The sequence below is a fragment of the Moschus berezovskii genome, chromosome 19 (assembly GCF_049115385.1).
Source record: "Moschus berezovskii isolate FMDL1 chromosome 19, NW_MosBer_1.0, whole genome shotgun sequence".
NCBI lineage: Eukaryota > Metazoa > Chordata > Mammalia > Artiodactyla > Moschidae > Moschus > Moschus berezovskii.
The window spans coordinates 56,777,054-56,794,454 of record NC_142478.1 but is presented as its reverse complement, the minus strand read 5'-3'; the positions used below and the strand labels follow the sequence as shown (position 1 = coordinate 56,794,454).

General features: G+C 49.1%; 1 protein-coding gene across 3 annotated transcripts; it reads right to left on the bottom strand.

Annotated features, from left to right (window-relative positions):
* Positions 1-1,887: 1,887 nt before the first annotated feature.
* MORN3 (MORN repeat containing 3) lies at positions 1,888-15,175 on the bottom strand. 3 transcript variants are annotated; one of them, XM_055405390.2, is made up of 7 exons: positions 14,705-15,175; positions 12,255-12,494; positions 9,439-9,596; positions 7,270-7,429; positions 4,745-4,929; positions 4,388-4,465; positions 1,888-3,849 (listed from the first exon to the last, which is right to left on the bottom strand). In XM_055405390.2, exons 2-6 carry the CDS (start codon positions 12,397-12,399, stop codon positions 4,394-4,396), a joined length of 720 nt encoding a protein of 239 aa, XP_055261365.2. In that variant the 5' UTR covers positions 12,400-12,494; positions 14,705-15,175; the 3' UTR covers positions 1,888-3,849; positions 4,388-4,393. The 3 variants fall into 3 exon arrangements, with proteins under 3 accessions (XP_055261365.2, XP_055261364.2, XP_055261363.2); XM_055405389.2 differs by having other exon boundaries at positions 12,255-12,410; XM_055405388.2 differs by having other exon boundaries at positions 12,255-12,428; positions 14,705-15,160.
* Between the last annotated feature and the right edge of the window lie 2,226 nt (positions 15,176-17,401).

Here is a 17,401-nt window from a genome sequence, read left to right as displayed (position 1 = left end):
GGCCCCATCGTCCCCTCATCCCCAGTCGCTTAATAGGCTGTGAAAAGGATAGATGTTTACAGCATGAGCTGAAACTAAGGCAGAGGGTCACCTTGTTTGACCTCAGCAAGTGGCCAGATTTGCAGATACCAAAACTGAATAGTGAGGATGACAATATGTGTTTCCCTCTGAACCATATGCGTTAGTTGCAGATTTCCTTCTAAAATCAAGCACATTCCTCTATATAAGCATAGTTCAATGATCAAATTCAGGAAATTTGACATTGATGCAATACTGTTATCTGATACAACGTTTTCAATTTTGCTCTTATCCCCATCCACATCCTTTCTTGCAGTGATTTTTCCATCCAGGATCCTGCGTTGCAATGAGTTGTCCTTTTGGTCGCCTTTACAACATTGCTTCTGTTTTATGATTTGGTTTTTTGGCCACGAGGCATGTGGGATCTTAGCTTCCCAACCAGGTATTGAACCTGCACCCCCTGCAGTAGAAGGTGAAGTCTCAATCACTGGACCGTCAAGAAAGTCCCTCTTTAGCCATCTTTAATTTGGAACAGCCTTTGTCCTCTTTAATAACATTTTTGAAGAGTTTAAGCCAGTGGTTTTGTAGAATGCAACCTCCATCTAGTTCCTCTGGTATTTCCTCATTTTTATGATCAGGTTGTGCATTTTGGCAGGAATTTTATCTCCATTTTTCAGATGACATGAAATTGTTGTCCAAAGAGGGTAAGTAATTATTGGGCAGAATTCAAACCTGGAAGTAAGTCTGGCTTGGAGCCTAGACACTCCCAGAAATCTTACATCGGCTGATTCTGGCATTGCTGAAGAAATTGGAAGGTCCAGCAGTGGCATTACTGGCCTACCTTCTTGCAGAGCCACAGTGAACAGGAGCTGAGTTGCAGCTCCTTCTTCCCAGGAAATGAATTTGCCCCAGCCCCCACCACTCCCTAGTGTGTAACACCAGCCCAGCTTCCTATGTTACTTGTCTGGCCCCAGAGGGCCTTTGAATTTGAGAGCCCTGTTCTGTCCCATAACCCTGACATAGAAAGTCGTTTTACAAAAACAAAGTGCTCTGACCGAACGAAGTGAGGGTTCATGGGGGTAAGTGTGGCCTTCTTTGGTCTTACTAGGTGACTCAGTAGGTAAAGAATCTGCAAGAGATGCAGGAGACATGGGTTCGATCTCTGGGTCTGGAAGATCTCCTGGAGGAGGGCATGACAGCCCGCTCCAGTATTCTTTCCTGGAGAATCCTATGGACAGAGGAGCCCAGCTGGCTACAGTCCGTGGGGTTGCAAAGAGTCGGACACGACTGAAGCAACTTAGCACATGTGCATGCATGGCCTTCCTTAAGCTCTTGTCCTTCTGTATAGAGTTGGACATGGCCAGCAGCAGCTTGGTGGGCTGAGTGGGGAAGGGAGCCCTTTTTTCCTATTGCAGCTTCTAGCCTCCGTCCTGTTATCACATGTACCAAGACCCACCCCCTCTTCTGTCTCCAGATGGCCCTCTGACTGGGACTGAGTAGGGTGGAGCAGGTACCCCTGTGTGAAAAATCACTGGCTCCCCAGAGAAGACCTGGGCATCTTCTTCCGTCCTTCTCTGAGATTCCCACCCCCCTACCTGTGGTCCAAGTGGAGTCTTCCTGAGTGTTTGGTTTTCTTTTCTTAATTTGGCTGAACTCAGGAATCATCAGATTGGCTTGTAAAAGGAGGATTTCCAATCTATTGGAATCTGCCCTACTGCAGGTTCCAATATAAGTTGGTCTGGGTATGTCTCTGGAATCTTTTTGCCTTGAAAATGCCAAGACCTAACCACTGGACCTGCAGGGAATTCCCTGGAATCTCTCTCTAACTAGCACTCCAGATACTCAAACACAGGCAACTTGTGAGGGAAACATGGACAGTTAAAAGAACAGTCTTTAATTTCAATTTGATGTTTTTGAATAGATAATATGTTCATAGGTTCCAAATACAGCAGTGAAAAGTTGCTGTTGCTCCCTTGTTTCCAGGTTCCCAATTCTCCACAGAGACAACCACAGTTGCCAGTATATTTTGATCCCATCTAGAGATTTTATACATAAACAAGAACACACCCTACTTCTAAAAAAAAGGTCTACACACATTGCTACTGTTCTCACCGCCACCTATTCTCAACTGTCTGAGCAGACAGGCCTAAGTTTAAGCACAGGCACTTTCTAATTTGGTGGCTTGTGAGCCTCCCTGAACCCCAGTTTCTTCTAAAATGATGTGAATAATAGCAGGACATCTCATAGGTCATTGAGGGATCACGAGAGAGCACTCATGTAAAGCTGTCAGCACTGGGCCTCGCGGCGAGTGACTCTGTATCTGGTTAACGGTGTGTCCAGAGGCAACCAGGCTCAGCTTCCTGGCCTCAGAGGTGCCGACTGAGAACCCTGCTGTGGATCAGGCCACCTGCTTAGGGTTCCAGTGGCAGAGAGAATCTCAATAACATCAGTGAATGCTTTTCTGAGTCCTTTAATATGTGGTGGGCATTTGCCAAGGGCTTTATGAACACTGATGTTTCAGGGTTCTTTCATGGTTTTATACCAGTGAGGTTGGGTTGAATTCTTCTGTGGAATGTTTACATTATAACATGTTCAGCAGGTTCCCAACCGCTACCCACGGGGTACCAGTAGGACTCTTCCCTGCCAGTTCTGACAACCGAAAGTGTCTCTAGACTTGGCCAGATGTCCCCGAGGAAGGAAGGGGAGCAAAATCACCCTCAGATTAGAACCACACCTTATTCCATTCTTCTAGTACCACAGTAACTTTGGGTGGTAAGTACTATTATTGTCCCAGACTAGGAGAGGAAAGCTGGAGAACAGAGAGGGCGGATGACGTACAGAAGAACACACAGCTAAGAAATCAGTGCTGGGATTCACATTCTGCAGCAGTCTGACTGCAGAACTCCTATTCATAAACATTATGTAAGAGTTGCTCTTATCTTGCAGGAATGTTGTCCAAAATTTTGCAAAGCCTTTCGTGGATATCTGCTTACAACTCACCTCAATAACCTCATGTTATCTGTTGTCTTTATATCTGCCAGGAGATCCTCACAACAGCCCCCCACCCCACCCCCGTGAGATCTCTGAGGTTCCCATTTTACAGACAGGACAACTGAGGTCACTTGCTTAGGTTCACAAAGCCAGTCAGTCAGAAGTTCTGTGCCCTAGCTGCACACTAGAGTCAAGCTGGGGAACTTCTGGAAGGCCCAGGTCTCATCCTAGACAGATGAGGCTCTCTGGGTGTGGAATCTGGGCATTCTTAGCTTTTACATCTCCCACGGGATTCCAAGGTTGGGAGCTCCTATGTTAGGGTGAGAAGCCAGGTCAGGTTTCAATGCCGAATCTTAGTGAAGAGTGGAGCCTGATGCAGGCTCTGTCTCATTTCTGGAATGAGACAGAGATCAGTTATCTGATCAGAGACCTGGAAGCACCACCCCACTTTGCCCCAAGGGAAATCCATGTGGCCTGTGGGGACATTTCACTTCTCCATCTGAAATCCCTCCCGAGGGACCCTGCACACACAGACACACACACACACACCCCACCGCCACCCACCGTAGGCACCCGGCTCTTGCCGCCAGGGTCCTTTATTCTGGTGCACTCAGAGATGAGGTCCAAGGAAAAAGGCAGTAACAAGAGTGTCCCCAAGGCCAGCAGGGGAGAGAAGTACTGGCCTCCTCCTGGGAAGGAATGAGCCAGTGCTGGGAGGAGTAAGGTGCCTTCTGAGGGTGCCAAGGGTGTGTACCCACTTGCTCCTCCAACAGGAGCCGCACCGGTCCGAGCAGTTGGGTGACTCCGGTTTGAATTCCTCCTGAAGCGCTGGTGTTCTCTCTGCAAGGGTGAGGAGTGGTGGGAGCTGGCGTTTCAAAGATGCTGTACCAGTGCTCTCTCCTCGACCCCACTAATACCCACCAGGAGGGACTGCACGAACAAGGCCCCACAGGACAGATGGGCAAGTAGAGGGCCAGGGCAAACATTGGTACTCAAGGGCACTCTGGGGTGAGCAGACCACCTGAGTCCAATCCCATAAGCCCACAGTGAGAGGATCTGGGCAGGACATCTACAGGAAAAAGAGGGTGTGTGTGTGTGCTTGTTCATTTGGCCACACCAGGTGGCATGCTGGATCTTAGCTCCCCAACCAAGGATTGAACCTGTGCCCCCTGCATTGGGAGCACAGATTCTTATTTATGCACAGAACCGCCACAGAGGTCCCAGGGAAAAGAGATTCCAAGGAGAGGAAGCAAAAACAACCAGTAGGACTTTGGAGGCAAAGTCCTGTATGGACCTGCCCCTGATCCCTCCTGACCAGAGGAGAGCCCAGGAGTTGCCCAGACCACATCAGAGGGTGGCTGGCATGCCCGCCTCTCACCTGGCATCAATCTTCTTTTGTCTTCTTGAACATGGCCAAGGCTTCCTCCAACACACCATCAGGATCTAGAATTTTGACCTGGAGGGAAGTGGCAGGGGTTGGTCTGAGGAGTGTGGAGAAGACCCAAGCTGTCAGCCTTTGGGACACTGCCTGCCCTGTGGGGGTGCTGCCAGCTTTGGGGGTGTTGCCTGCTTTGTGGGGGTACTGCCAGTCTCCCTGGGGGATGCCCTGACTGAAAACAAAACCTTGTCCACTTCCTGACTGGGCTGGACTCAGGTTGGGTGTGGCTGGCTGGGGGCTGCTGTTTCCTGTCTGTAGGGTGGGTGTGGTCCCAGGATCCTGGGGAGAGCTGCCCACCTCAGGAATGGGGAACTGGGTGGGCTGGGGGGCCTCATCACGGCCGAAGTCAATCATTGTGCCACACTTGGCCACATCATCCACCCAGAAGCCTTCAAACAGCTGACCACGGTCCAGGTGGAAGAAACGCCCCGAACCATTCTTCACACCTCTCTGCCAATTGCCTTCATAGCGGTTCCCGTTCTCTGGGGAAAAGACAGGGGGTCATGGGTGCTGGCCCACCACATTCCCCTGCGGGCTGGACCTTCTGCCACTCCCAGGCTAGACATCATGCCCACCAGAGAGCCAAAGAGCCCCGGGGTGTCGGTGGTTTCAGACTTGGTTCACATATCACCTCACCTCAGCTACCTACTTGAACTTAGATAAGCGACATCGTTTCCTGCCTGTAAAAAATATAGCTAATAATACTAACAGGCAGTGCTTTTCCAGCACTTACTCTGTGCCAGATTCCATGCTGCTTCTGACCTCACTTCTCACAAAAACAGTTCTGTGAAGGGTAAAGGATTCCATTTTATACATGAAACTTGAAAAGCTCCAGAAATTTGATTGATTTGCTCAAGGTCACAGAAGTAGGAAGGGTTTCAAACCAAATCCTGTTCAGCCCAGGAGCCCCTGCTCTTAACTGGGAATCAGTTCCACTTCCCATTGGATTGTGGTGATGTTGTAAAAATAATAATGATAAATCTGACATGTCTCAGCTCAGACATGAGCTGTGTGACCCTGAGCAAGTCATGTAGCCATTTTGTCTCATTTCCTCATTTGTAAAATGAGGACCAGAGTAGCACCTCCCTCATTAAATGATTGTAAAGATTAAATGAATCTGTACATAAAAAGAACTTAGAAAAGTACTGGATAAACTCCAGATCAGAGATCAACAAACCTTTTATGCAAAGTGGCAGATAGGATTTTCGGCACTGCGGGTCTCTGCCACAGATGGTCACCTCTGCCATTGGACAATACATAAGTGAACGAGCACATCTGTGTGCCAACAAAATTTTATTTACAAAAACATGTTCGGGGCTGGATTTGGCCCATAGTTTGCTGAGCTCTGCTATACAAGCATGTACTGATACTGAGCGCCTACTATTTATTCTATGTCATGCTAAGCGTTTTACAAATATAAACCTCACTTAATCTTCACAATAACTTTAGGTAAGCTTTATTTTTCCCTTACTTGACAGATGAGAAAACCGAAGCATAGAGAGTTTAAGGAGGTTAATTGCCCAAGGTCCCACAACTAGTAAGAGCTGGTTCCAGACTCCAAGCCTTAGAAAGCCTGCACTTAGAATTCCTTCACTGTGTGGGCCACAGCAGGTGCTCACTAAATGCAGGCTATTAGTAGGAGGTACACACTAAAATCAGGAATGGAAGCAGGGTGCAGGGAGGATTAAGAATGACATAGTGGCTGCCTTAACCCTCCCCAGTTTTCAGGAGCCTAGGTTCTGGTTTGTGTCCTCACCAAGAGTATCTACTACACAGCAGGCACTGGGGAAACAGTGGGGAAAAAACAGACACAGTCCCAGCCCTTCTACAGGTCACAGTCTGGAGGGACAGTGATGTTAAATCTATGGACTCTAGGTGAGTCATACCATCATACCATCGTGGTTATCTGGGTCATTAAGCTCTTTTTTGTATAGTTCTTCTCTGTGTATTCTTGCCACCTCTTCTTAATCTCTTCTGCTTCTGTTAGGTGCATACCGTTTCTGTCCTTTATTGAGCCCATCTTTGCATGAAATGTTCCCTTGGTATTTCTAATTTTCTTGAAGAGATCTCTAGTCTTTCCCATTCTATTGTTTTCCTCTATTTCTTTGCACTGTTCACTTAGGAAGGCTTTCTTATCTCTCCTTGCTGTTCTTTGAAACTCTGCATTCAGATGGGTATATCTTTCCTTTTCTCCTTTGCCTTTCACTTCTCTTCTTTTCTCAGCTATTTGTAAGGCCTCCTCAGACAAAAATGCAAAAATGCGTTTTTGCATTTCTTTTTCTTGGGGATGGTTTTGATCACCGCCTCCTGTACAATGTTACCAACCACCATCCATACTTGTTCAGCCACTCTAATTCCTTGAAACTGTCACTTTCACTGTATAATCCTAAGGGATTTGATTTAGGTCATATCTGAATGGCCTAGTGGTTTTCCCTACTTTCTTCAATTTAAGTCTGAATTTTGCATTAAGGAGTTCACGATCTGAGCCACAGGCAGTTCCCGTACAGAATGGTAGTGTGGATATAATGAGCTCAGGGCAGCCTAAGTGTGGGCTATGATTACTGTGGACCAAAAGCCAAAGTCTCAATTGTTTGTATTTATTGCTAGGCACCCCTTTTAGAGTATAAACTCGCCGAAGGCAGGGACCGGGTCTTGTCCCCTGTCATTCACCTTAACCCCCCATCCCGAGCAGGGCTATGCAGGGGCGTGGCCCGATGGGCGTGGCCAGAGCCCGGCCTTGCCTGGCCCCGGAGGAGTGTGCCTTGACGGGGTGGCCGAGAGGGTGTGGCCGGCAGGCCTTTGGGACGGGGCTGGACACTCACTCAGGCGCAACATGCCCTCCCCTTCTGGCTTGTCGTTACGCCACTGGCCCTCGTAGATGTCTCCGTTGCTGTAGTACACGCGGCCCCACCCGCTGCGCTGGTTGCCACACCAGTCACCCTCATAATACTCCTTGGGTCCGAAAAACTGGATCCCATAGCCCTGAAAGCACGAAGGTGTCCTTGTTCACCGCGCCCCACAGCACTGGGAACTCCCACCATCCTCCCTGGTACCCAAAGCACCTGGGCTTCTTCCCTCCTTCCTCCCCAAGCCCTGCATCCAAGCTGACGGTCCTGTTTTGTAAAATCTCCCAGGCCTTCCATTTCCCGCTACCCTTGTGCTACCGCCTTCCCTCAGGCCACCCTTTCGCCCCTTCTCACTGATCTTCCTCCTCCACTCTCCCGTTCTTCCCCTCATCCCATGCATCTGCCATGTGACTGCTGGGAGGATCTTTTACATGGCCTGTCTCATCACGTTTGTTCTATCTTCCCAACTCTGATTTGACCCTATTAAAAGTCGCAGATGCCTGGCAATGAGATCAAAGCTATGGACTTTCTCCCCAAAAAACGAACAGGAGCACTTATCATGCGCAGAGAGTCACCATGGGGTCCCCACAGATCACATCTGAAGGGTCTGGCTTATGCAGCCCAAATCTACTCCTCAAAAATCCTAATTCCCCACATAACCTTCAAGGCCCCCTCCTACCCCTCCTCTCTCTGCCTCCTCTGTGTCTGTGGGTAGACACACCTTGCTGTTTAATATTTCCTTCCTTTAACAACTTCTGCAGCCTTTGCTACTTCCCCTTCTCCTTTTTCACTCCCTAACACCTTGCTTCTTATGGTGTCACCTTCTACAGGAAGCCTGCCCTGAATTCTCAGTGAACTTCCATTGGACTTTCTGTGAAAACCTCAATCCTAGAACCTTATTATACAATATAAATTATTTATTCGGGGATCTTTGTCCCCCACTGGCCAAGAAACATTTTCAGAGCAGAGATCATGAAATCCTGGGGTCTACAACTTGCCATCAGTGTGACCCCAGGTGAGGCACTTCACCGGCTGCACCTTTCTAAGCATGTTTCCTCATCAGTGAGAGGAAAATAATGATGATGATTTTGATGTTGATGTGGAATTCTACAGTGTAAGGTCGGACCCTGGTGGCCTTCTTGGCTTCCCCTTCCCGGTGGCTATCTTGGCTCTTTCTTCCCCTCTCCATCCCCCACCGGAGGGAAAAAGTCCCACCAAACCGCTGCCAAGATCTACCCTCCTTCCTGACCTCCAGAGTGACCAACCCGGTCTCGCCACCTTGACTAGCTGACCATTCGCAATCTTGCTTTCCCGAGCTTTACCTTATTTTAAGCCTGTCCAGGTTATATGATGCCACTTCCTGCCCCGAAGGCATAAAAATCGCACCCTGACTTTGTTCGGGGCAGAACTCCTTGTGCCCATTCTTGCAGTCAGTGGGTTCTGCCCGGGAGTGCACTGCCAATAAAGCCTGTTACTTTCCCTTGGTGTCTGGGTTATTTCCTTACAGCTTGAGACACCCGTTTTCGCGACCTTACATACAGTATATCATATTCCAGGGTCATAATAGCAGTTGCTCAATAGCAGTACTGTATGATTATCTGTCTCCATGACCTGTGGTGAGGAGTCAGATGTTTATGGGTTGGGGGCATGCCTCTGGCTGCCTTCTACCCTCAGGACCTTCTCTTGGCAAAGGGTGTAGCATCTGCTTTCTTGCTCTCACTTTTCCACACCCCCCACCCACCTCTTATCCAGTCCTAACAGAAGGGGTATTCTCAGAAAGGGATGCCAGGGGAAAAGAAAGCCAGGAAATGAGTTGGGGAGGTGGGGGAGGAGACTTTGCCCCTCACAGGCTGGCTGGCTTCTTGTAGCCACAGGGTTTCATGGGTTCCTCCCTGGGCCCTCTCCTCCTGCTTCCTGTTTCTGGGTTTTGTTCTGAGAAGTCTTGATGGTTCCCCCACCCCTTCCTTCTCCCACCCACGCAGAACCCTGTTCTCTTCCCCTAGATCCCCCTCCCTTTTTTCCCAGGCCTCTCTGACTGCTCCCCCTACACACACACACACACACGCACACACACGCACAGGCACACACACACAAAGGCTTCTTTCAGCCTGGCCCACACCCCAGAGCATGATGGGAACCACTCACACATTTCTTATCGCCTTTCCACCAGCCTGAGTAGACTCTCTTGTACTTTCCGGTCTCTTGGTCAGGAATGCTGAGGGTGCCATAGCCATCTCGCTTCCCAGACTTCCAGTCCCCCTCATAGATGGCTCCGTTCTTCTTCCAGACCTGTGTTCCTTTCCCTGGTGACACAAAGATGGGACAACACTGCAAACATGGCCTTCATGGGGCCGGTGCAGGGAGACAGGTGCTCTGTCTGCCTGGGCCTCGGGCACCTGGACTGGACAGTTCTCAAGGACTGAGCGGGGTATCTGCCTCGTACATAGACCACCCTAGCACCCAGAGAAACTCCAAGAGAGGTCTATTTCTACAGTGCTTTGCCCCGACGCCAAACCCATAGAGCAAACCCCAAGCAGGAATTTTCCCCTTTGGTGTTTCAGCTTCAACTTTTAATAATACTGAGTGTTTACACCAGATGGTCAGGATTTCTGGAGAATGTTCTGCACATTTCTTCAGTCACACCAACCCCTTCTGTGTCCTCCTCTCCTATTTTCCATTCTGCCTTCCAATTCCTGGTGGCCCTGTCGTTCCTGGAACCCACCAGGTATGCTTCCGCTTCAAGGCTTTTGTACCTGCTTCTCCTCTGGCCTGGAAAACTCTTCCCCAATATTCACTCACTCCCTACCTCCTGCAAGTCTTTATTCAAAAATCATTTTTTCATTGACCATCTCAGTTAAAATTATTTAATATAAGCTTCTGGACTTCCCTCCTGGTCCAATGGCTAAGACTCTTCACTCCCAATGCTGAGGAACCAGGTTCCATCCCTGGTCAGGGACCTAGATCCCGCATATGCTGTAATCGAAGATCCTGCATGCTGCAACTAAGAACCAACTCAGCCAAATAAATAAATATTGAAAAAAATTAATATAAGCTTCTTTTAACCACTCACCCTGTTCTATTTCTTTCCACATCACTTGTCAACTCCTAACATAATAGATAATTCACTTATTTATCATGTATTGTCTACTGTCTGTGTCTTCCAGGAGAATGTACACTTCACAAGGGCACATACTGGTCTGTTCTGTTCACTGCTCTATTTCCAGCACGGGAGAACAGTGCCTGGCATGTTGGAGGTGACCAATATTTGTTAAACAAAGGGATGAATACAATATGTGTGGAGTACCACTATGCGTGCCAACTTGTGTTTCAGTCCTTGGTAGCTCAGGAACAAACCCAGCTTTTTGATCTAGTGCAAGTAATTTAACTCTCTGGGTCTCAGGTACCTCATCTGTAAAATGGGGACAAGAAGATCTCATGGGGTTGTTCTGCTGCTGCTGCTCAGTCACTTCAGTTGTGTCCAACTCTGTGTGACCCCATAGATGGCAGCCCACCAGGCTCCGCCATCCCTGGGATTCTCCAGGCAAGAACACTGGAGTGGGTTGCCATTTCCTTCTCCAATGCATGAAAGTGAAAAGTGAAAGTGAAGTCACTCAGTCACGGACTGTAATCCACCAGTCTCCTCCGTCCATGGGATTTTCCAGACAAGAGTACTGGAGTGGGGTGCCGTTGCCTTCTCTGATCACTAAATTCATTAATGTATGTATAATACTTAGGACAATGCCTGAAAATGGAAAAGATGCTATCATTGATGTTTGCCCTTGAGGCAGGGTCCAGTCACACTGCAGGGTATGAAGAGTTGTTTACACCAGCCTGCAAGGTCATATCACAGGTAGGGCAGCCAAGTCCAGACAATGGGAAATGACTTACCCAAAGTCACACAGCCTCTCAGTAATAGAGCCAGGCTCAGAACTTCAGGGTCCTGACTCTTAGTCCAGGGCTCGGTCCACATCACAGGCTGCCCACAAAGATTGAAACACACAGGCAGTCATCCTTAACCACACAAAGAGCTCCAGGCAGCTGCATAAAACCTGGCCTTTAAGTCAGTGCTGAGGGTGGGTGTTGTGTTATGCGTGGGGTCGGTTCAACTTTTGGGGGCTTCTTGAACAAGGAAAGTCTGAATAATATCCTGTGTTGTGCTCAGCCCTTAGAGAACATTCAAGAAGTTCCCATTCTGCACAGATCCTTGGCTACGTATTTGATAGATGGTATCTCTTAACAGATATGTATTATTCCCATTTTACAGATGGGGAGACTGAGGCTCAGAGTGGTGTAGTAGATCTCTCAAGGTCACGGTTGATGGAGCTGAGGTTGACCCAGGTTTATGGACTCAAGCACTTAACGCAGGAAGGCAGGAGAGAAGAGTGGCCAAGAGGCAAGAATCTGGAATTGCAAGACTAGACAGAGAAGCCATAACACCTTTTTTGAATAAAAACTTTCTTTTTTTTCTTCAGGGCTCAGATGTATCACAAGGAGTCCGTACTCCACCCTGGGAGCCCCAGCCATTGCAGGGTGGAAATGTGGTGGAAGATGTCCTGTTTCGCCCCCTGCTGGTTTGAAGGACTGAGCTGGAAGACCAGAATCCCAGTTGCAAGGTGGTTTCTGGAGGCCACCTTTCCCTCCTGCTAGCCAGCTCCATGCTTAGTGCAGGTCTCAGAGGGTAGAGAATGAGCTGCTGTCCTGGGAGTCCCAGCTGAGGCGGTGGCTGGTGTCAAAGACAGCTTTGTTTCCTTCTGGCCCCTCTGCTCACCTGAAGCCAGGGTTGAGTTCGATTTCAGAGCCCCAGCACAAGGATTCCCCTGGCTGGTCCTAGTCAGCATTCACCCCTCGGCGATGTATCTTATGTCCCCAATGAGCTCTGGAAGCTGCTTCCTTGGCTCCAGTGGTCCACCGGGGCCCAGACCCCATACTCACCCCTGAGTCCCCAAGGGCCCCCCACTTACCGTGTTTCATGTTGTCCTTCCACTCGCCCACGTAGTGGTCGCCATTGACAGCGAACACCTGGTGCCTCAGTCCGTTCTTCTGGGCCTTCTGGTCCCACTCCTTCCACAGGGGCTCCGACTTTTGCGGGCACTTGAAGATAGGCATGTTGGCTGCTTCTGTGGGGCCAGAGGGTGCTAGCAAAGGGTTAGGGACATCAGGGGTTCAGTTTGCTCCAAGGAATGCTGGGATCCTGGGACTTCCTGGAGAGACACTTATCTGAGGTCAGCTGGTGTGAGTCATGTGTGTTCTGAGTGCCCAGGGCAGATGAGCAGCCCTTGGGGGGGATTCTTTTGTGTTGGACTGATGCTCGGATGTCTCTTCCCTTGCCTCCCTTGGGGCCCCCTGGGGCGGGGAACCTGATGGCACAATTGCTTGGGATGGAACCCAGGGAAACCAGTAGATCAGAGGGGTTTGTGATGACATCAGGAAGAAGCTGCCCTGGGGAGAGGGTGAAAGTCACATTAATAATCAGTATGACCACCATTCAGGGGCTTCCCTGGTGGCTCAGACGGTAAAGAATGTGCCTGCAATGTGGGAGACCTGAGTTCCATCCCTGGGCTGGGAAAGTCCACTGGAGAAGAGAATGGCAACACACTCCAGTGTTCTTGCCTGGTGAATTCCATGGACAGAGGAGCCTGATGAGCTACAGTTCATGGGGTTGCAAAGGACATAACTGAGCAACTAACACTCATTCACTCGCTCATGACCAATCAGAGTGGATGCTGGAGTGGTAAGCACTGGGACCCACTATAGGGGAGTTGGGACCTAGCCAGGCCACTCTTGTCTGGCGGGCAGACAGTCCTGTGGCACAGCACCCAGGGACATCCCATTACCACCACTGGTTCGGCATCTAGCACTTTAGGCCCCAGGTCCTGCCTCTGGTGGAAAAGTCCAGGGGCTCACTTTGCAGGGGTTTGTGAGCTGTCAGGAGAGCGCATCAACTAAAGATACTGTCTCTAGGATGACCACCTGTCCCTGTTTCCCTGGGATTGAGGGGTTTCCCAGGACACTGAACTTTCAGAGCTAGAACTGGGACAACCCCAGACACACCAGGACAATTGATCATCCTGCTACCTCTGCCCTCTGCCCTCTGCTTGGGTACTTTTCCTGTCTGCCTGGTTAGGTTTTTTTCCATCAGACCAGGGCTCTCCTACCCTCCCTGCCCAGTGCAGAGAACTATTTAACCATCAGCAGGCAGTTATTGACCAATGAGGATGACCTCAAGGCTGAGCAGGTTTCAGGAGATCATGGTGTTCCAGGCATCCACCCATTCAGGGCCAGCATCACAGATGTCCAACCTGAATAGCTGCACAGGGCCTGGTCCTTAGAAAGGTATGTGCTTGGTCTTGGCTCTGCTATCACTTTTTTAAAATTCCTAATACTTCTTGAGCCAGGGCCTCATTTTCATTCTGCACCGGGCCCTGTCCATCAAGAAGTTCCCTGCAGGGACATAGCAGGGACCTCCAGGAGTCTGACTAAGTTGGCCAACTGTACTGGCTAGTACGTACTTTGACAATCATGCCCAGGAATTGGGAAAGGCACTCAAAGCAAGGAAAACAGCCAGGGCATGAACTGGGCAGAGGGAAACAGTCTCAGGTCCTCAATTTAATGTTTTTCTTTTTTTTTCCTCCCATTTGCGTGTACCGTGAGTACTGTGATTAATCTTTTCTTTTTTTTTTTAATATATATTTGGCCATGCTGTGCAGTATGTGGGATCTTAATTCCCTGATCGAACCCACACTCTTTGCATTAGAAGCTTGGAGTCTTAACCACTGGACCATCAGGGCAGTCCATGATTAGTCTTTATATTGAAATTAATTCACTTTAAAATTCAATACATTTATCCAAGAAAGAGATTTTATGATCATTTCTTAAGCCTTAGCTAGATACTGGGGCTTACAGTTGAGATTGGCAAATGTTAAGAAAGGTGTTAATGCCACATTAGCCTCAAGTTGACACTTTCTCCTTGGCTTACTCAGAATTGTAAGAGAATCCAAAATCTAATATAGGACATCACTGGATGATTACTCTTCATCAGTGTAATATATCCTCTGTTTTAACTTTCAAGAACTTAGATTCTACCCTAGAGGAGGCTATGGTCTTAATACACAGAGCTTCTGATAGGAAAAAAAAGCTTTGGGGAATTCCCTGGTGGTCCAATGGTTAGGACTAGGCGCTTTCACTGCTGGGACACGGGTGGGCTCCCTGGTCAGATTCCTCAAGCCGTGCAGCGTGACCAGGAAAAAAAATTAAAAAGGAAGAAAGCTTTACAGCGCGGTATGCGGACTCTGCTCGGGTTGTTTTGATACGGAAGAACAATAATTACCACCAGGGACGGTGGAACGAGAGGGGCTCAGACGGCTGAAGGTTAGGCGCTCGCCCCCTCCCCGTCACACCTGCGACCGCTCACCTGCGCTCTCCTGGGGGGCGGAGTCTGGATCTGTAGTTCCAGGCAAACAGCGATGGGGTGGCCGCCCGCAGCCTCCAGCTTCTATCGCCGCCTGAGGCTCAGACTCTGGCGTCCGGAGCCCGGCCGGGATCGCTATGGCAACGCGGGGCCTCTGCAAAGCCAGCCGGCAGGGCCCGCCCCTTCCTGCGGAAACTGTGAACTCGCGGGGCCGCGGATGGGGAAGGCTGCAGATCCTCCGCGACGAGGAAGGACGTCTTTGGACACGTGGAGATCGAGTGCAGGCTCGGGCACCATCCTGGTGCCAAAGGCAGATGGGCGAGCCCGGGAGACCTCATATCCCGGAGCTTGGGCACGGTGTGCCCGGGAGGTTCGCCTTTCCTCCTGCCCCGGGTTCCCCATGGCAAATACCACGCCCGAACCTGGCAGAAAAGGATCACAAGCCTTTTTGCCTAATTGAAAAAACAAAGGGACAGATTTGAAGGCCAGATCAACATTCAGTTCAGTCGCTCAGTCGTGTCCGACTCTTTGCGACCCCATGAACCATAGCACGCCAGGCCTCCCTGTCCATCACCAACTCCCGGAGTTCACTCAAACTCATGTCCATCGAGTTGGTGATGCCATCCAGCCATCTCATTCTCTGTCCTCCCTGTCTCCTCCCACCCCCCAATCCCTCCTAGCATTAGACTCTTTTCCAGTGAGTCAACTCATCGCATGAGGTGGCCAAAGTATTGGAGTTTCAGCTTCAACATTACACCTGCTCTTTGTTTTATTGTGGTCTACTAGACTCCTCAGAGAAGCAGAAGGAAGCTGTAAATAGCCCCTTCACCCTGCAAGATGCATCCGGCTTAGGTATACACAAGTCGGTCCAAGTCAGTCCTTGCTCACTTCCTTATGGCGGCTCCCCTGGTCACTCAGAGTAAAAACCAGAGTGACTATAGTGGCTTCAATGCCTTCATCTGCCTGCCTCCCTCCCTTCTCTCTGAACTTGTCTCTGTGTGCCCAAACTCTCTGCTCTAACCTCACACTTAACTTTCTTACTGTTCCTGGAAAAGGCTAGGCATCTTCTTGACTCAGGGCCTTTGCCTCTTCTGTCTCCTCTGCCAGGTGGGCCATATCTTCCTCCAGAAAACAGCCTGGCTCACTCCCTGCTCTCCAGGGTTTTATTCAAACATCATCTCAGTGTGGAGTTTCTGGATCATCCTGTATTTATCTATCTACATATTGTTGTTGTCGTTCAGTCACCAAGTCTTGTCTGACTCTTACATTTTCACTTTGCTGGGTCTTCGTTGTGTCTCTCAAGCTTAGCTGCCCTACAGGCAAGTGGGATCTTAGTTCCTCCAGGAGTCGAACCTGAGTCCCCTTCACTGGAAGGTGGATTCTTAACAACTGGTCCATCAGGGAAGTCCCTAGACCACCGTATTTAAAACTGGAATCTCCATATATACTTTCTGACTTGTTCTCTTTCCCACTCTCATCCTGTTTCATGTTCTCCTTAGCCACACGCATGTGTATTAGAACACACACACACAAACACTATTATCTGTCTCTTTGAAGGCGAATTATTTTCTTTCAAATTTAAAAAAAAATATATATATATAGGCTGTGCTGGCTCTTTATTGCAGCGCAGGCTTTCCTTTAGTTGCAGCAATCATGGATTACTCTCTAGATGTGGTGCTAGGCATCTTATTGTGGTGACTTCTCTTGTTGCGGAGCACGGGCTCTAGGGCGTGTAGACTTCAGTAGCTGCGACACATGGGCTCAGTAGTTGCCGTTCCTGGACTCTAGAGCACAGGCTCAAAAGTTGTGGCACACAGGCTCAGTTGCTGTGTGTCATGTGGGATCTTCCAGGACCAGGCATTGAACCCATGTCTCCTGCATTGGCAGGTGGATTCTTTAACACTAAGTCACCAGGGAAGCCGTCTTTCAACTTTTAAGTGAAAAATTTCAAAAACACAGAAAAACTTAATAGTTAACAGTAATAGATCAATGAATACCTATTACAACCTCTGCCTGTACTGGACAGTTATTGTCATGTTGCCGTATTGAAACTGAGTTCCCCTAATAACCCAGTTTCCCAAGTTTGTGATTAATCTTTCTATTGGAAACTTTGTTCCTTTTCCTATCCTGGCCCTGTTCCCCTCAGGATTGGGGATCATCAAGAAAACGGGGAATTGAAACCAAGCAGGAACTTGTGAGGTCTTCCCAGTACAAAAGCCCCTCCATGCCCCCCTTTTCTCATTTGTAGGAAAAAGGCTGTAGTCTCCTGGGCCTTCCCCAGGGAGAACAAACAGGCTTAAGCAGTTAATGATGAGAACAAAAGAGACACTGGACTCCTAGTTCCTTCTGAAGGGATATAGATAACATCTGACACATATCTTTGAGTTGTTCAGCAGAAATTAAGACCTCCCACCCTCCTCCAGGTGAAGGCTGGTGATGACATGCTGTCCTCTGGCATCTAGAGCCAGACTGGTTGGAACCACCAGAAGGTTGATGATTGACATTCCTGAAACATCACCCTGTTAACTCCACACTTGAGCACTCATCTCAGGACCCCTTTCTCTAAAACCTTCCCCTGAAAACCATCAGAGAGTTTGAGTCTTTTGAACATGAGCTGCCCGTTCTCCTTGCTTGTGTGCATGTTTGCTTAGTTGCTCAGTTGTGTCTGACTCTTTGCTGCCCCCATGGACTTCAGCCCAC

Bases quoted from the DNA above. Each gene is read 5' to 3' on its own strand.
- MORN3 (XM_055405390.2), bottom strand. From the start codon at position 12,399: ATGCCTATCTTCAAGTGCCCGCAAAAGTCGGAGCCCCTGTGGAAGGAG. The intron at 9,597-12,254 runs GTAAGTGGGGGG...TTGTGTCACCAG, and splicing joins GAAGGACAACATGAAACACG to GGAAAGGAACACAGGTCTGG. The intron at 7,430-9,438 runs GTGAGTGGTTCC...TCGTGCTTTCAG, and splicing joins GGAAAGGCGATAAGAAATGT to GGCTATGGGATCCAGTTTTT.